General features: G+C 31.4%; 1 protein-coding gene across 8 annotated transcripts in view; it reads right to left on the bottom strand.

The window, feature by feature from the left end:
• Positions 1-14343, bottom strand: part of LOC145314088 (uncharacterized) — a 46349-nt gene that overhangs the window by 8475 nt on the left and 23531 nt on the right. For 2 of the 8 annotated variants that reach the window (XM_080153838.1, XM_080153841.1), the window contains exons 15-20: positions 4969-5062; positions 4008-4041; positions 3287-3351; positions 2495-2554; positions 2249-2293; positions 537-609 (exon numbers count right to left, since the gene is read on the bottom strand). In XM_080153838.1, the coding sequence (XP_080009964.1) occupies positions 537-609; positions 2249-2293; positions 2495-2554; positions 3287-3351; positions 4008-4041; positions 4969-5062 (371 nt within the window). The remainder of the gene's footprint in view (positions 1-536; positions 610-2248; positions 2294-2494; positions 2555-3286; positions 3352-4007; positions 4042-4968; positions 5063-14343) is intronic. The other 6 variants (XM_080153839.1, XM_080153842.1, XR_013877617.1 and 3 more) reach the window with 5 other exon arrangements.

Below are 14343 nucleotides of genomic sequence, written 5' to 3'. Positions count from 1 at the left end.
GATTAAGAAGGTATAATTTAGAAAACAAGGTATATAACAAAATTAGTAAAAGTTGATTTATATTAATAATGATAACAATAAATTGTAACAAATATTTGTGCACTGCTGGTTGATAGTGGCTAAAATAGTGAGATAATGAAATTTATTATAATTTGGCTCCAAATACATGATTCTACTAATATATTTGTAGCTTAGAGAAATAATTGGGTAACTATGTTCCAGATTTTATCAATGATCTTTTATTGTACTAATGAATGTAGAATATACTTGAATATTATGACAGGAGAAAAATTGTCGTAAATTCATGTTGCAATTTCCCCTCGCTTTTATTGGTTTGGCCGTTTATCCAGTAGGAGGGGAGAGAATGGGGGAGATCATTATTTTAGCCCGCTACAGAGTTCACTTTGTTAAAGAAAATGAAAATTCTTTAAGGAAAAAAATTAACAAAACTACAATTTTAACAAAATAGTTGAAAGCAAAGAAAATTTTATTGATCCTAAAACAATTCAAGAGAATTGTATCTGCGCACATTTCCTTGCTTTGGGCATAGTTGTCCCGCGCCGACCATCCAGGGTACAACTGCATGTGGATTTGACGCTCCTTGCGGGCCTAAACAATTTTATTATACAGCATGACCCTCGAAAAAGTATTTTTAAGCATCTGCAGCCCATATTTCTCAATGAATTATCAAAAAATGTATATGTTCTTGTTCTCTGTAGATTTCCACATAAGTAACAGTAACAGTAACAAGCCCTTTTCACTCCACAGGGGGGAGCATAGGCCGCTGACAATTCGTCAGTGTTTCTGTAACAATGTGGCTTATGGATATGGGATAGAGTTGTCAGCCCTAAGCCCTATGATTGCGGTGTAAAGCGTCTATTTGCCTTCAGACAACCAACCCTTTGATTGCACGACCTTTGTCTGAGAAGTCCTAACTGTGCATGGTAGTGAGTTGCGCCTGTTTTGGGCCAAGGCATTCCCCCTACTCTAACTATTTATGTCGCGCACCTGACATAGCAGCAGTAGGAACCATTTTTAACGTCTTTAGTTATGACGCGGTGTCGGAACGAGATTCGAACCTATCACCTTCCCGACGACGAGCGGATGCGCTACGTGTTGAGCCACGGTCGCGGGTATTTCCACATAAGTAGATATAAAAATATTTTTTTTTTTTACATCAATTAACAGCTGAGATTTTTTGAGCCAAAGTTTTGAAAAAGTGGCTGAGGAAAAAGTAACTTTTCAAGAAAAATGTTTTAAAGTGAAATGACGTGTTTTCCTCATAATTTCAATACTTTTTATAAAACTTATATAAAGATGTTTCCAAGAAATTTATTTCATGCTGAAAGCACTTTTTTTCACTTGCTCTTAAAGGCATTTTTAGATTAGTGTAAATAGCAAAAACACCCTTACAGAAAGAAATCCTATAAAAAATAGTAGCAAATTGAAAGTTTACATAAACAGAAATCAAACACTTTTTTATTTTATCAAAATAAGTTAAAAAACCAAAAAGTTACAGCTACAAACTTTTATTAAACATTTAATAATTTAAATGAATTTTTTATGTGTCTTTGATAAGTGGGCGTGAATTTATTAGTAAAGGTTGCGCTAATCCATCTGGTAATGAGCATAAATTAGGGAGGGGTTTTTTTTAAGGTCATATTAATAAGTGGGAGATATTATAAGATTTGAGGGAAAATGGTTATAAGAAAAATGTATTCAGTAAAATTTGAAAAGTAGTTTTTTATATGTAAAAGTAACGTTTTTAAATGCAATAAAAAATGTATCAATTGTAAACTTGCTCTTCTTTCTTATTTGTTTTTTAACTGGTTGATAAAAAGTAATATACTAATAAAAAACTAAGAAATATTTAGCAATATCCAGTTTCTCAAGCACTTTTTCCAAACTTTGGCATTAAAAATCTCGGCTGTTAATTGATGTAAAATAAATATTTTGATATCCTTTGATGTAGAAAATTATAGAGAACAAGTACATATGAATCTTTTAATATTTTATTGAGAAATATAGGCTGCAGATGCTTAAAAATACTTTTTCGAGGGTCATGCTGTATATTTCTAAATATAGCCTCTAGATGGCCATAGTATAGATGACATTGCGGGCCTAAACAATTTTATTATATAGTTCTAAAAACAGCCACTAGGTGGCAATAGTATATTAGGAGCGCGATGAACTATTGTAAAATATTAGTTTTAAAAACCGTCACCAGGTAGTAGAATATTTAAAGTACCTGTTCATAATACTTGGCTTGTTCTTCTCTAGACAAGGCATGCCACTAAAATAAAAACATTGGTTATAAAACTTTAAATTTTAGATAACTAACAAAATGTCATATTTAGTTATTCATTGACAATATGCATAAGAGTCTTAAGTTATACAGTATAGAACTTATATTCAAAAGTTCTGCATTAATAGAGTTGCTTGTCTGAAGCAAGTTATTTAATGTTTGGTATAACTAAACAATTTTTAAAAATACCTTTCTGCCCAAAATTTGGTTGATAGCCGCACTCTCCTTTAGTGTACATTCTGCTACGACCTAGACAGATATATAAAGATGTAGATAGATAGACAAAAAGATAGAAGTATATATAGATAGATTGATACATAGAAAGATTAATTTGGTTGATAGCCGCACTCTCCTTTAGTGTACACTGCTACGACCTAGATAGAATTTCAATTATCAAAACAAGAAAATAAAGTGAATATAAATTTTTATAAATCACGTCCAATTGAAATTTATCTTGATGAAAAACGGTTGGATACACAAAAGATTTTACTTCACATGAAATTTAGTGACTTAAATTGCCTAAAGAATAGTACTTCAGAGAGATCTTGATAAAACAACTCCTTCCTACCATAAATGCCCATCAAAACCTCGGGAACGGCAAAAAACGTAAAAAAAAACGCCGGTCAGGTAGATAGATAGGCAGATAGATATTATATAGTCCACATAATATGAATAACAAAAGATTATTTGTAAAACATCATGTTTTATGCATTAAAGCAATCTTCAGTTGCAACTATCTTTTAAATACTGACAATAACATTAGTATTCAAAGATTGTTTCAATAAAATTCAGAAGATAGATAGAAAGATAAGTATACCTTAGGTCACATCTCCTTCATGTACAGTATAAAAGCATTCAAGGATAGGAAGATATAAAGATAGATAGATAGATAGATAAGTATACCTTAGGTCGTATCTCCTTCATGTACAGTATAAAATCATTCAAGGATAGGAAGATATAAAGATAGATAGATAAGTATACCTTAGGTCGCATCTCCTTCATGTAAAGCATAAAAGCATTCAATGGTTTCTTGATGTGAGGTTTCTAAATACAGCAGCGAGTTATATACACTTTTTAACAAAATAAAAGGGGGTAGTTGTTATTTGGGGACCCTCCTGACCAAGATAGCCTAAAACCTGTACTTTAGCAAAAAAAAATTTTTTTGAAAATAATAGATTTTTGATCCAGCAATTTATGAATTCTTAATTAACACTCAATACATTTGCCTAATGTAGATATTATTAGTTATTTTTTAACAAAGCTAAACAGACAAAGGAACTAAGCAAGTAAACTATATAAATTTAATGTAGTCAAATGAATTTAATTTACACACAGAAATCTTATTTAAACTTAGCCATATGACGTCATAAAAATGAAGAAAATGAGAGGAGAAGTGGGAAAGAAAACCCCTACAAATGAAATAGATAGATAATCCCTCATTTCATGACGTCATATGACTGATTTTTTTGTTACTTTGTCTCGCCGCTGCTAAACTTCATCGTAGTAAAAAGAACAGATCTAAGGATGAGAGAACGGACAACAGACAAACGGACATTTAGAAATAATATAATGAATCTTTGGGTTGGGGTAAACTGGTGGTTTTTGGAAATTATTTAAAAGTTTTATTGCAAGGTATATGCCTATATAACAGACAGACAAACGAACAGTTATTAATAAAACGTTTATTAAAAGGTATATTCCTTGGATCCATGTTGTAGACCAGGTTCCAGTTTTACCTGCAATAAAAATAATACAATTTGTCTCAGTAATGATTATTATTAATTACAAATATTGCAAACTAGGGTAATTGGAAAAAGAAGAATCATAGAACCTATGTTAAGCTTCCCTAAAATGGAGAACTCAAACACAGAACTTATGTATATCTTACCCAAAATGAAGAATCCTATTGGTTCAGTGGTTACTACTTTATATAATACTAGCGGCTTCGCCCCTAGCCTCTAGGGGCTTTGCCCCAAGAGGTTTGATCAAACCAATTTTTCGTATTTTAGATTTAAAATAAAAAAGGAAAAGATTTTTTTTTTTGGGGGGGGGTATTTTTCATTTTTGGGAGGGTTAGGGGTGTCCCACCCCCCAAGAAAATAGTTATAAACCTTCCCGGGAACTATGAGAAGCTACCCTGTAAAGGAGAACCCGATCGGTTCAGCGGTTAGCGAGATCCTTCGCTAAAAACACACAAACAGACAGACATCGTTCTACTTTGTATTATAGATGATAATTCCTTTTAGTGTTTATTGATGTTTTAAGGGTTTGATTTAAAAAAAAGCATAACTACTTTTTAATTCCAAATGTCTATCCGTCCGTTCATCTGTCCCTCGGACTGTATAAAATTATTTTTGTAAGAAAATTGCTTTAGTTTACCCCTTAAAAATAAGTTATCAATGTTTTAAAGAAAATTTATATTTTTTAATATTTGAATATTCACCAAACCTTTTACAATCAAATTTTATTATTAGATAGATGAAGGGATTGCTAACATGGACCTTATTTATTGGTCAGTTTGTCCATACTGTGGGAGGAGATGGTTAGATTGTAAAAATCGTTATTTTAGCTCGCTGCGAGTTTCACTATATTAGAAGAACATGAAAATCTGGTATAACATCCAAGTAATAATATATCCATTAGTAGATAGAGATGTCACCTACCTGATTTAGCAGGGGTAGCCCCTTGGGAGGGGAGAGGGGCGGGGAGCTGAATCCTGATCCGCCAAACAAGCCACTAGAGAACCTCGAAATAGCACTAGATAGATACATAGGTAATAATTAGATGGATAGATAGATAAATAAAGAAATGGAAGTTGGATAATGATTAGATGTATATATAGCTGGATATATAGATGGATGAATAGATAGATAGATAGATAGAAGGGTAGTTTTAAAAAAATAAATGCATTTAATATGGATAGATAAATAGATAGGTAGATAGGTGGACAGATAGATGGATAGATAAATGGATAGACAGATGGATAGATAGATGTATAGATACATGGATACATAAATGGAAGGATAAATAGATAGATGAATAGATTTATTTATGGATATATCCATAAGAGTTAGATACTTAGATAGATGGTTAATTAAATGAATAGACAGATGGATAACTTTATTAATAGATGGTTGGATGGACAGGTAGATGAATAATATATTGGATAAATAAATTGATATAATTATATTTTTAGATGCATTTATTGATGCAAAGGATAAATAGAAAGAAAGATTAAGGTATGAAAAAATTTCCTATTAGTTGGCTTACAACTTTGGGGTCTTTAGTAGGGTTGGGCCGGATACTTTTTTGGCCGGATACCGGATATCCGGCTGATTTCTAATGCCGGATATCCGGTTCCAGCTGGATATCTGGCCAACGTTCGATATCCGGCAAATTACCGGATAACCAGATATTCGGCGTCAAAAATCAGCCGGATATCCTGTAACCGGATAGTTTTAATATAGTTTTAATATCCGGTATTGGCCGGATATTGAAAATGGCCGGGTAACCGGCCAAACCGGATATCCGGCCCAACCCTAGTCTTTAGTGAATTTGGATAGGTTGATTCATTAAGTTGAGTGTTCAAACGTTTCAAACACAAATTTTAATCTATTTTTGTGTATGTATTATTATCGGGGAAGTACATAATTTTATCAGCCATTGTCTTATCCCTCTTTATCCCTAGAATTAAACACATAGATAGATAGATAGTAATTGATATATTTCCCATATTTTTAGACATATAGTGTGCAAACTAAACTTGATATCTTCTTCAAAAAAAAAATAAAGTAAATAAGAGAGTAAGATAAGTTCTTTTTTAGTAGCGCAGCTACTCAATAACTACTCTACTATGTCCGTATGTCTGTCTTGGACACAAAATTCTTACAAGTTACAATTTACTATTTTCCATTGTTTTCAAACTTTGCATGCAGATGCGTTTGACCTACCTTTTAAAATAGATATTCGCTTGCTTTTATGAATCATCCTTAATCATCAAGATATTGGTAGCTTATAATTACGTTTCAGTTTATAGATTTTGCGCAGATTTTGCAAAAATGTATCCTTGTTTTTTGCTAACATATGGGCACTAAATTTACGCCTTTAAAATGAAAGAGAAAAAAATTAAGGTAACTAGGATGACAGCATACATAGAATAAGATTGTCATAGACGTCCAAGGGGGGGGGGGTAATGGGGCGATTACCCCTCCCCCCAAAAAAAACGAATACCCCCCCCTTAACAAAATTTTACCCCTTATAAAAAGCTTGGACGCCCCTGAAGATTGTTAAAATATGATAGCTAGAATTAGGATGCAATTTTTATTATGCAAAGTTTTATTTCTATGGGACAACTCTTTTAATTTAAACTGTGTAAACTTTAAGGCTAAACCCACATAATTTTCATTTGAACAAAATTGTATTGCCTTGGCTGTAAATTACACTGATACCTTTAGTTGTATAACTACGTTATTTTATTCATCGGTTTAAAACTTTGGGTATTTTTTGAACTTTTGATTAGATTTAGTTGATTCCAAACTTTTACTGTGTCAAAATTTTTGAAGTACAAGAGATTTGATTGTTGATGTATATAAATTTATCGTAGATTGCCCTATCCCAGATCCATGGTTATAAAGCGAATAGCTTTCATTTCAAAGACAAACGAAATATCCTAATCTTAGAAAAGCTTCGCTCAAAAATAATAAGATAGGAAGAATGATAACACTTTGAATGGGAGAGATAGATAGAGAGAGAAAGAGAGACAGTGCAGAGAGAATGAGAGAGAGAGAGATTGAGATATTTAGATATGTTTATCAAAATGTTAGATCTTACTAAATGCAGGGTTAGTAAGATGCGACGATTTAATAAAATTTTAAATGATTAAAAATGATTTAAAAAGAATATTAAAAACGTTCTTTAATAGAATGAGGGAATGCTTTAGTATGTAAACATTCGAATATTTTGAAGAAATGTTTTTTTATCTAATTTCCTACCTGGAAAATAGCTTAAAACATGCCAAAGACCTTTACTTATTACTTTATGTTAAAATCAATCAGTGCATTGATTTATAAGATCTAATTCGACAAACATACATCCAACAACTATTGTACTTATTGGAAGGTTGACACATTGAAAGATATAAGAAATGAGAGGACCTTGGAATGTACACTTAACTAGTACCCAAAGTTGTACAACCATGTTATCTTATTTATTGTCATAAAACCTTTTAATTGAATTTGAGGGTCCTATCTTTCAATTTGACTTATAGAGGGAGTTATTTGGTTCATCATTATTGAGGAGGTTAATCGTTCATTGTCTTATCCCTTAATATACTTATAATATATAAAAGATATAAAATCGACTCATACTAATACATCTGCCTTAACCCCTTTTAACCTCTCCGCCCACTTTTCAGGGAAGTTTCTATGGTCCTCTAATAACAGTAAAATAACAACACATTTCTAGACTAGCCAAGGTTATAAATAAACTGTAACACTATGGTGTTTTTATAACCATAGGAATTAAATTTCAATTTTACATCCCTCTAATATTTACTATCGCTGTAAAAAAAGCATTTAAAAAAATTGTGGCTGCGCCCCTAGCATCTAAGGGCTTAAATCTAAAAATAAAATATCTTAAAACCATTCTGGAACCTATTTGAAAACTCTTACTACTTTATGTTGTAGTACTATCAGCTGAGCCCCTAGCATCTAGAGGATCATAAGTTCAGTTCAGACAAAAAAAACCTTATATCTTAACACAGCAAACAACGATGTGCCAATAATCATTATTTCATTATTGAAAAATCGTTAAAAGGTTTAGTAGATATAGGTTTCTAAAGAAAGACGTATTGCTAGTTTATCGGCTTTATAATATTTTTTGTTTAAAGGATGGGTTATCCTATCATATATTATAGGTCTTGGGAAAGGTTTGTAAGAAATTGGGGGAGTGTATGAAAAAGAAATGAAAAATTGTCCTCCCATAAAATTTTCCTTTTCCTTTTTAAAACTAAAACTAAAAGTTAAGGGTTGACTTACCGCATTTCATCAAGTTTCCTTAGAAGCCTCCAGGGGCGTAGCCGCTAGTATCCCAAATAGTAGCATCGATGTTAATGTTATGCGATATACTCTAATACCAAAGGATTAAGTAACATTCAAAAGACAACCAATCCTTTGATTACTTTGTCTGAGAATTCCTTATTTTGCATTGTAATGAGTTTTTTTTCTGGGGCAACGTATTCTACATACTATAACTATTTATGTCTAACTAATCCCGAAGCCAACAAATAAGAAAACTTTTCAAAAAAAAACTTTGGGGACTAGTGTAATAAACAGCTCATTATCCCTCCCCCCCCCCTCTCTCTCACTCTGAATAAACGTACATAACTTAAGGCTATAGAGTTGTTAAACTTCCATCACATGTAGGTTTAAAAAAAGAACAACCAAAAAACATTAAACACATAGTGACATTTTCAATTTTTTCATCTCTCGTTTTAAGGATTAAATAAGCGGGTTCAGTAAAGTAAAAAATTCCCTATAATAACAATCTACTTTAAGCATTTGGCTAGCATAATAAAGTTTTATCATACTATTGTTACTATTTGACTTTAGAAACCACTATAAAATTGAATTTAAACTGATTTTTTTGTGTATTGGTATATTTTCAAATCAGAGAGAGAGAGAGAGAGAGGGGACAATGGTCTGTTTATTACACTAGTTCCAAAAGTTTTAAAATAACGTTTTCTTAAACAACTTTTGGGACTCTGGTGAATTTGATTGTTTGGATCATTAAGTTGAGTTCAAACATTTCCACCACCATAATTTTAATCTACAGAAGGGGTCATTTTGTGTATCAGCATCTGCATCAATTTATCGGCCATGGTTATCCCTGTTTTTACAATGCAGCTAAACTCAATCTCAAATGATCATGTCCCTTTTTGTTCCAATAACGATTAATGGATGACAAGCAAATTCATGGTCCGATTTTGTACAGTATATACACGGTGACTCAAATAATGACACAACCAGAAGTAATACAGAAAAAAAACAATTATTTTCTTATTCGCCGTAAAAAAATATTTTATTTGTTAATTAATAATTATTTTATAAGACTTGCGCATATTCTCGGACTTCTGGGTATCTTGAACTGATGTATTTATTACCCTAAACCTAAAATATTCCAGTCAGACTTTGTAGAATTGTTTTAGATTGAGTTAGTATGACTCTTGCCATTATTCCATCGACTTTCAGTTAGTTATCCTACTATTAAAGTAGCTTGATGTTCGTCAGTCTATCTGTTTGTACCAACTGAGCTTGTTAACCGCTAGGACTCCTTTAAAGTAATTTTTTTTTATATTTTAGGGGGGGTGCCTTGACCCTCTGGAAAGAATATGCCTGGAGGCAAAATAACCTCCCGATGTTTTTGATTTTTATTTCAAACTAAAACTATCCCCCTTCAAAGATGCCTCTAGAGGCGCGACAGTTAAGAAAATGATTAACCTTGCCCTTTATCCCTCTGCTACAGCCGTTATACAATACAAAATATAAATTCATTTTTTGCTAATTCAATTTACAAATTAATTTGTGTGCATTTTTAACCAGGGATTTGAAGGGATAAGCTAATGAATGATGTACATATCCCCAATGGTAAAACAAACAAAATAAAGATTCAATATAAGTACCCAAAGTTTTCGAGCCAACCAACTATAAAACATGATTAGGAAGCTTTGGGTACCAGTGTAATTTACAGTCCAATGTCCCCTGCCTCCCTGAATTTTACCAGTTTATCTAACCCCTTATTCTCTCTCTAACTAAAATACAGTGGAAAAATTCTATTGGAAAAGAATAAAATTAAAATATTCAGAATAGTTATTTATTGGGTCGTATTATTCATCTACTTTCATTTTTAGACTAAGAAAAAAACAAAATTTTAAAAGGGCGGGGAAAGTTTTTACAAGGGGGATAGTTATAAACCTTGCCTGTACATATAAAAAGCTTCACTGTAAAGGAGAACCATATCGGTTCATTGGTTTGTAAGATCCTAAGTAACAGACACACAGAGAGGCATCATGTTACTTTGTTATTATGATATAATACATCTTTTAAAATTCTAATTTTACAGCATTCTTTGACATAGTGTAGTTGCATCGGTGTCTTTGAAATTCAAGATGAAAATTTCCACAATGAAATTAATTTGGACTGCAAAAAAGAACATTCAGCCAGCAAAATATTGAAAATTATTTTCCAGTATGGCTTCGGAAACTATTAGTATCCACTGGATTAGAACCGGTTCCGAGCCATACTAAAAAAAACATGTATTGTATCATATTGTACACAACATCCCAGGAATATTGAAATAAAAATCATAAAATTTATAACATTTGTTTTTGCCCAGGTTTCAGTTTCGGACAAATAAAACCTAAATTACTCTTTTAATTTATATTTTACTATTTGCGGAAAGCTGTCTATACTACAATTCGATAAAAACTATATTTATTTCTTTCGGTAGAAAAGCTTCTGTATAAGTCAGTGGAGAGTCTCTTAGAATTTGTACTGTATTATAGTTTACTACTTTTTGTTATAAAATACAATTTCTTATTTATTTCTTATTTAGATAAAATACAAAAATCACAATGAACAGTATGTATTAACATTATTAAATTTCCAATTTTCAATGACTGAAAATTCCCTTTTCTATTTTAAGAGATAACTTTATCAGCATTAAGCATTCATGTAATATATTCATCTTTTTGGCGTAGCTACCCTATTATTAGAATCTAGGCACTTCAGTACGTTTTAACAGAAGTCATGGTAAAGTCACCCTGGTTATTTCAAACTTATTCTAGGATGATAATGGTACGAAATATTTCAAAAATTTAGTTCTCTTAGAGGTAGATCAATAGAAAGTTGATATTTAAAGTTTTAAACAATTATATATAAAGATAAAATAAAGAATAATCCTTTTAGACAGCTGTACGTGTATATTAAAATAAAAGAATATATAAGATTAATACCAACTTTGTGAGCACCGAAGGGCCGAAGTCCCGGTCTAAAAAAACTGGTATTAATTTCATGATATTTATCTTAATTTTCTTGGAAAATTGTCTGTAATAAGATGCTAAACATGATTTTTGTATGATTTAGTTCTAATACAGCGGATATTAATCGGTTTGGAAGCCACACTATAAAAATATTTCAAAAACGGCGCTAAACCACAGAAATAGAGTACACATAAGGCACCTTCTTTAATAAAAAACGTAGGTATCCTATTTTAGAAAATAATTTACAGAACAAAAACTTGAACATGTACACGAAAACATGGATATAAGCAAGGACAATTTTGTACATAAGTATCACAGCAATTTAACCCAACAGAATTACTTGTAAAGATATGGCTATAGGATATAAGTGGATATATTGACAGCGGAAAATTTAGCTTGCTAATATGTAGCTCATTTATTGGTCAGATCATTCATCCAGTAGGAAAGGAGGGGGATGGGGGTATCGTTTTTTAGCCAGCTGTGATCAGAAAATCTGGTGCAACATCCAATCAATAAAAAGTTTAGATAAAAAATAACATGTTTATTACCTGTCAGGCACACGGACAGATGCTGATTATGGGGTTGACCACCTCTTTTCAATTTTTGTTTCAGAAAGGAAAAAAATTGTGGGGATTGGGCTCTTTCTTTTGGAAGTTTCTTTCTCGGGACCTAAGAGAAGCTTCGCCGTTAAGGAGAACCATATCGGGTCAGCGGCTAGAGAAATCCTTAGCTTAACACACTGACATATAGACATCCCGTTACTTTTATAACATAATAATAAACGAACAGACTGACAACTACGACTTTCAGATAAGCTTCGCATTTAAAAAAAAAAAAAGCATCAATTCTCCTATTATAGAAAATTAAGATAAAAAGACCTCCCTTTAACTTTAATAAGGTGTACGTACTATACAACTAACAAATAAAACAGCAAAAAGCCTGATGCATTCTAAAATATTGATAGTCAGGAATCTTTAGGGGATAAGAAAATGAACAATAAATTAATGTATGCACATTGTACATCATCAATGATAAAAAAACATAACCCCTTCAATAGATTAATACTAGATTAACTTAAAAAAACAAACTAATTAAAAATATTTTTTAAAAGTAACCAAAGTTTCTAATCCAACGAAAAAGAAAGTGATTTTTAAAAATTTTGGGTACTAGTGTAATTTATAATGTCCGGCCCCTTCATCCTTGAAAGATATATTATCGTAAGATAAGGGGTAACGCTGTGAACATTTAGAACTTTGCTCTTATAGATGGTCTGTAATCTCTTTTTTTTAATAAATTGAAAAAACGCTTAACCAAGTTTGTTTGTCTAAAGCCACATTATTTAAATAATGGCGGGTTCTTTGAACATTTATAATCATATTTTAACACTACTAATCCCCAATGTTAGTACACAACATTACCCCTTCTGTAGATTATAATCAGTTGTTGAAACGTATGGACACTCAATTTGATAAACCAACCAATTAAAATTCATTAAAGTCGCCAAAGTTGTTAAGCCAACGAATAAGAAAACGTTTTTATAAAACTTTGTGGACTTTGTAATAAACAGCCTATTGTCCCCTCTCTCTTTGAAAGAATATAGTATATATACTACTGTTATGTCAGGCGATTGACATCATTATATAAACGTAACAGGACCTATGTCTGCCTATCTGTCTGTACCAAAGGATATCGCTAACCACTGAACCGATATGGTTCTCCTTAACAGAGAAGCTTCTTATAGGTTTTGTTAAGATTTATATTTAGAGGAAAGGGCCCCTAGAGTCCTCTGGTGGCTTATCCGCTAGTGACTATATACAAACCTACATTCCAATGATGACTTTAGAACTAGGCCCTGTAAAATAAAACTCACGAAATTAACTCGTTACAAACAATAAGCGGATTCAATGGGCGATATACTTTGTGTATTGGCTGTTTTTTTATTTAAACAACATGACAACATCCTTGAAATAAAAGCTTTAAAATAAGACAGTAAGATAAAATATAGAAAATAAACTTATAAGTTTATTTTAAAGTTAGTATGTTTTTCAACCTATTTTCACAAAAATAAACTATTCAAAGACATGAAGATATATTTCGATTTTAGCAATCTTTTTCAATTAATTTTGTCAAAAAAAAATGTAGGCATTAGACATTAAATGACATCAAATATGATCAAAAATATCTTACATAAGTTTGTGACAAATAATTGTCACAAATTATTTTGATCCTGGAATCATGATGGTAAGTTTAAAAGCTATATGGATGGAACAACTCAATATGTAAAAAAGCTTCGCTATAAAAAAAAGATTCTTAGTTTTTTCATTGAATATTTAACCTTCTTTTGGTACTTTATGACAATAAAAAGCACTAAAGAGGTCCCGAAAAGTTCCAATTTTGGGCGTTCAAATGTGTTTACGGTGGGTTTTAGAGTCCTTCTATTATATTATTTTATTATATTATCAGATTAGCTTCAGCTGTAAGTATACTGTCATAATAGAGAATTTTATAACTATAGAACCACTTTACTTATATTTGTTGCGTGTTGGTTTTTGTATCAATCGTGAACTTAAATAGATAGATAGATAAATACATGGATGGGTGGATGGATGGATGAATAGATGGATTGATAGATAGATATATTGTTAAATAGATGAATAGATATGAACACACACACAAAACATAAATTATCATAGTCGACATGATCAATTAAATCATAATTTATTTATTTATATTGGTTAGTAAGCTTTATAAAATAAAATAGATAGATAGTTTGAGTGAGTAATAGATGGGTGGATAAATATATTGATAGATAGATAGGAAGAAAATATACACAAAAACATCCTGTTACTTAGTATAATGGGTAGTTTTTGCAAAAGTCGGCATATTCAATCATAATTTATTTATTTCTATTTGTTATATGTAAGCATTACTTTGTGGGATAAAGATATAGGTAACATAAAAAAAACGTCCCAGGACCTAATAGAAGTTACAGATTAAATGA

Source organism: Acartia tonsa, chromosome 3 (assembly GCF_053477335.1).
Source record: "Acartia tonsa isolate MP-2025a chromosome 3, ASM5347733v1, whole genome shotgun sequence".
NCBI classification, from domain to species: domain Eukaryota; kingdom Metazoa; phylum Arthropoda; class Copepoda; order Calanoida; family Acartiidae; genus Acartia; species Acartia tonsa.
The sequence above is the reverse complement of the archived record's forward strand: the minus strand, read 5'-3'. Positions and strand labels throughout refer to the sequence as shown.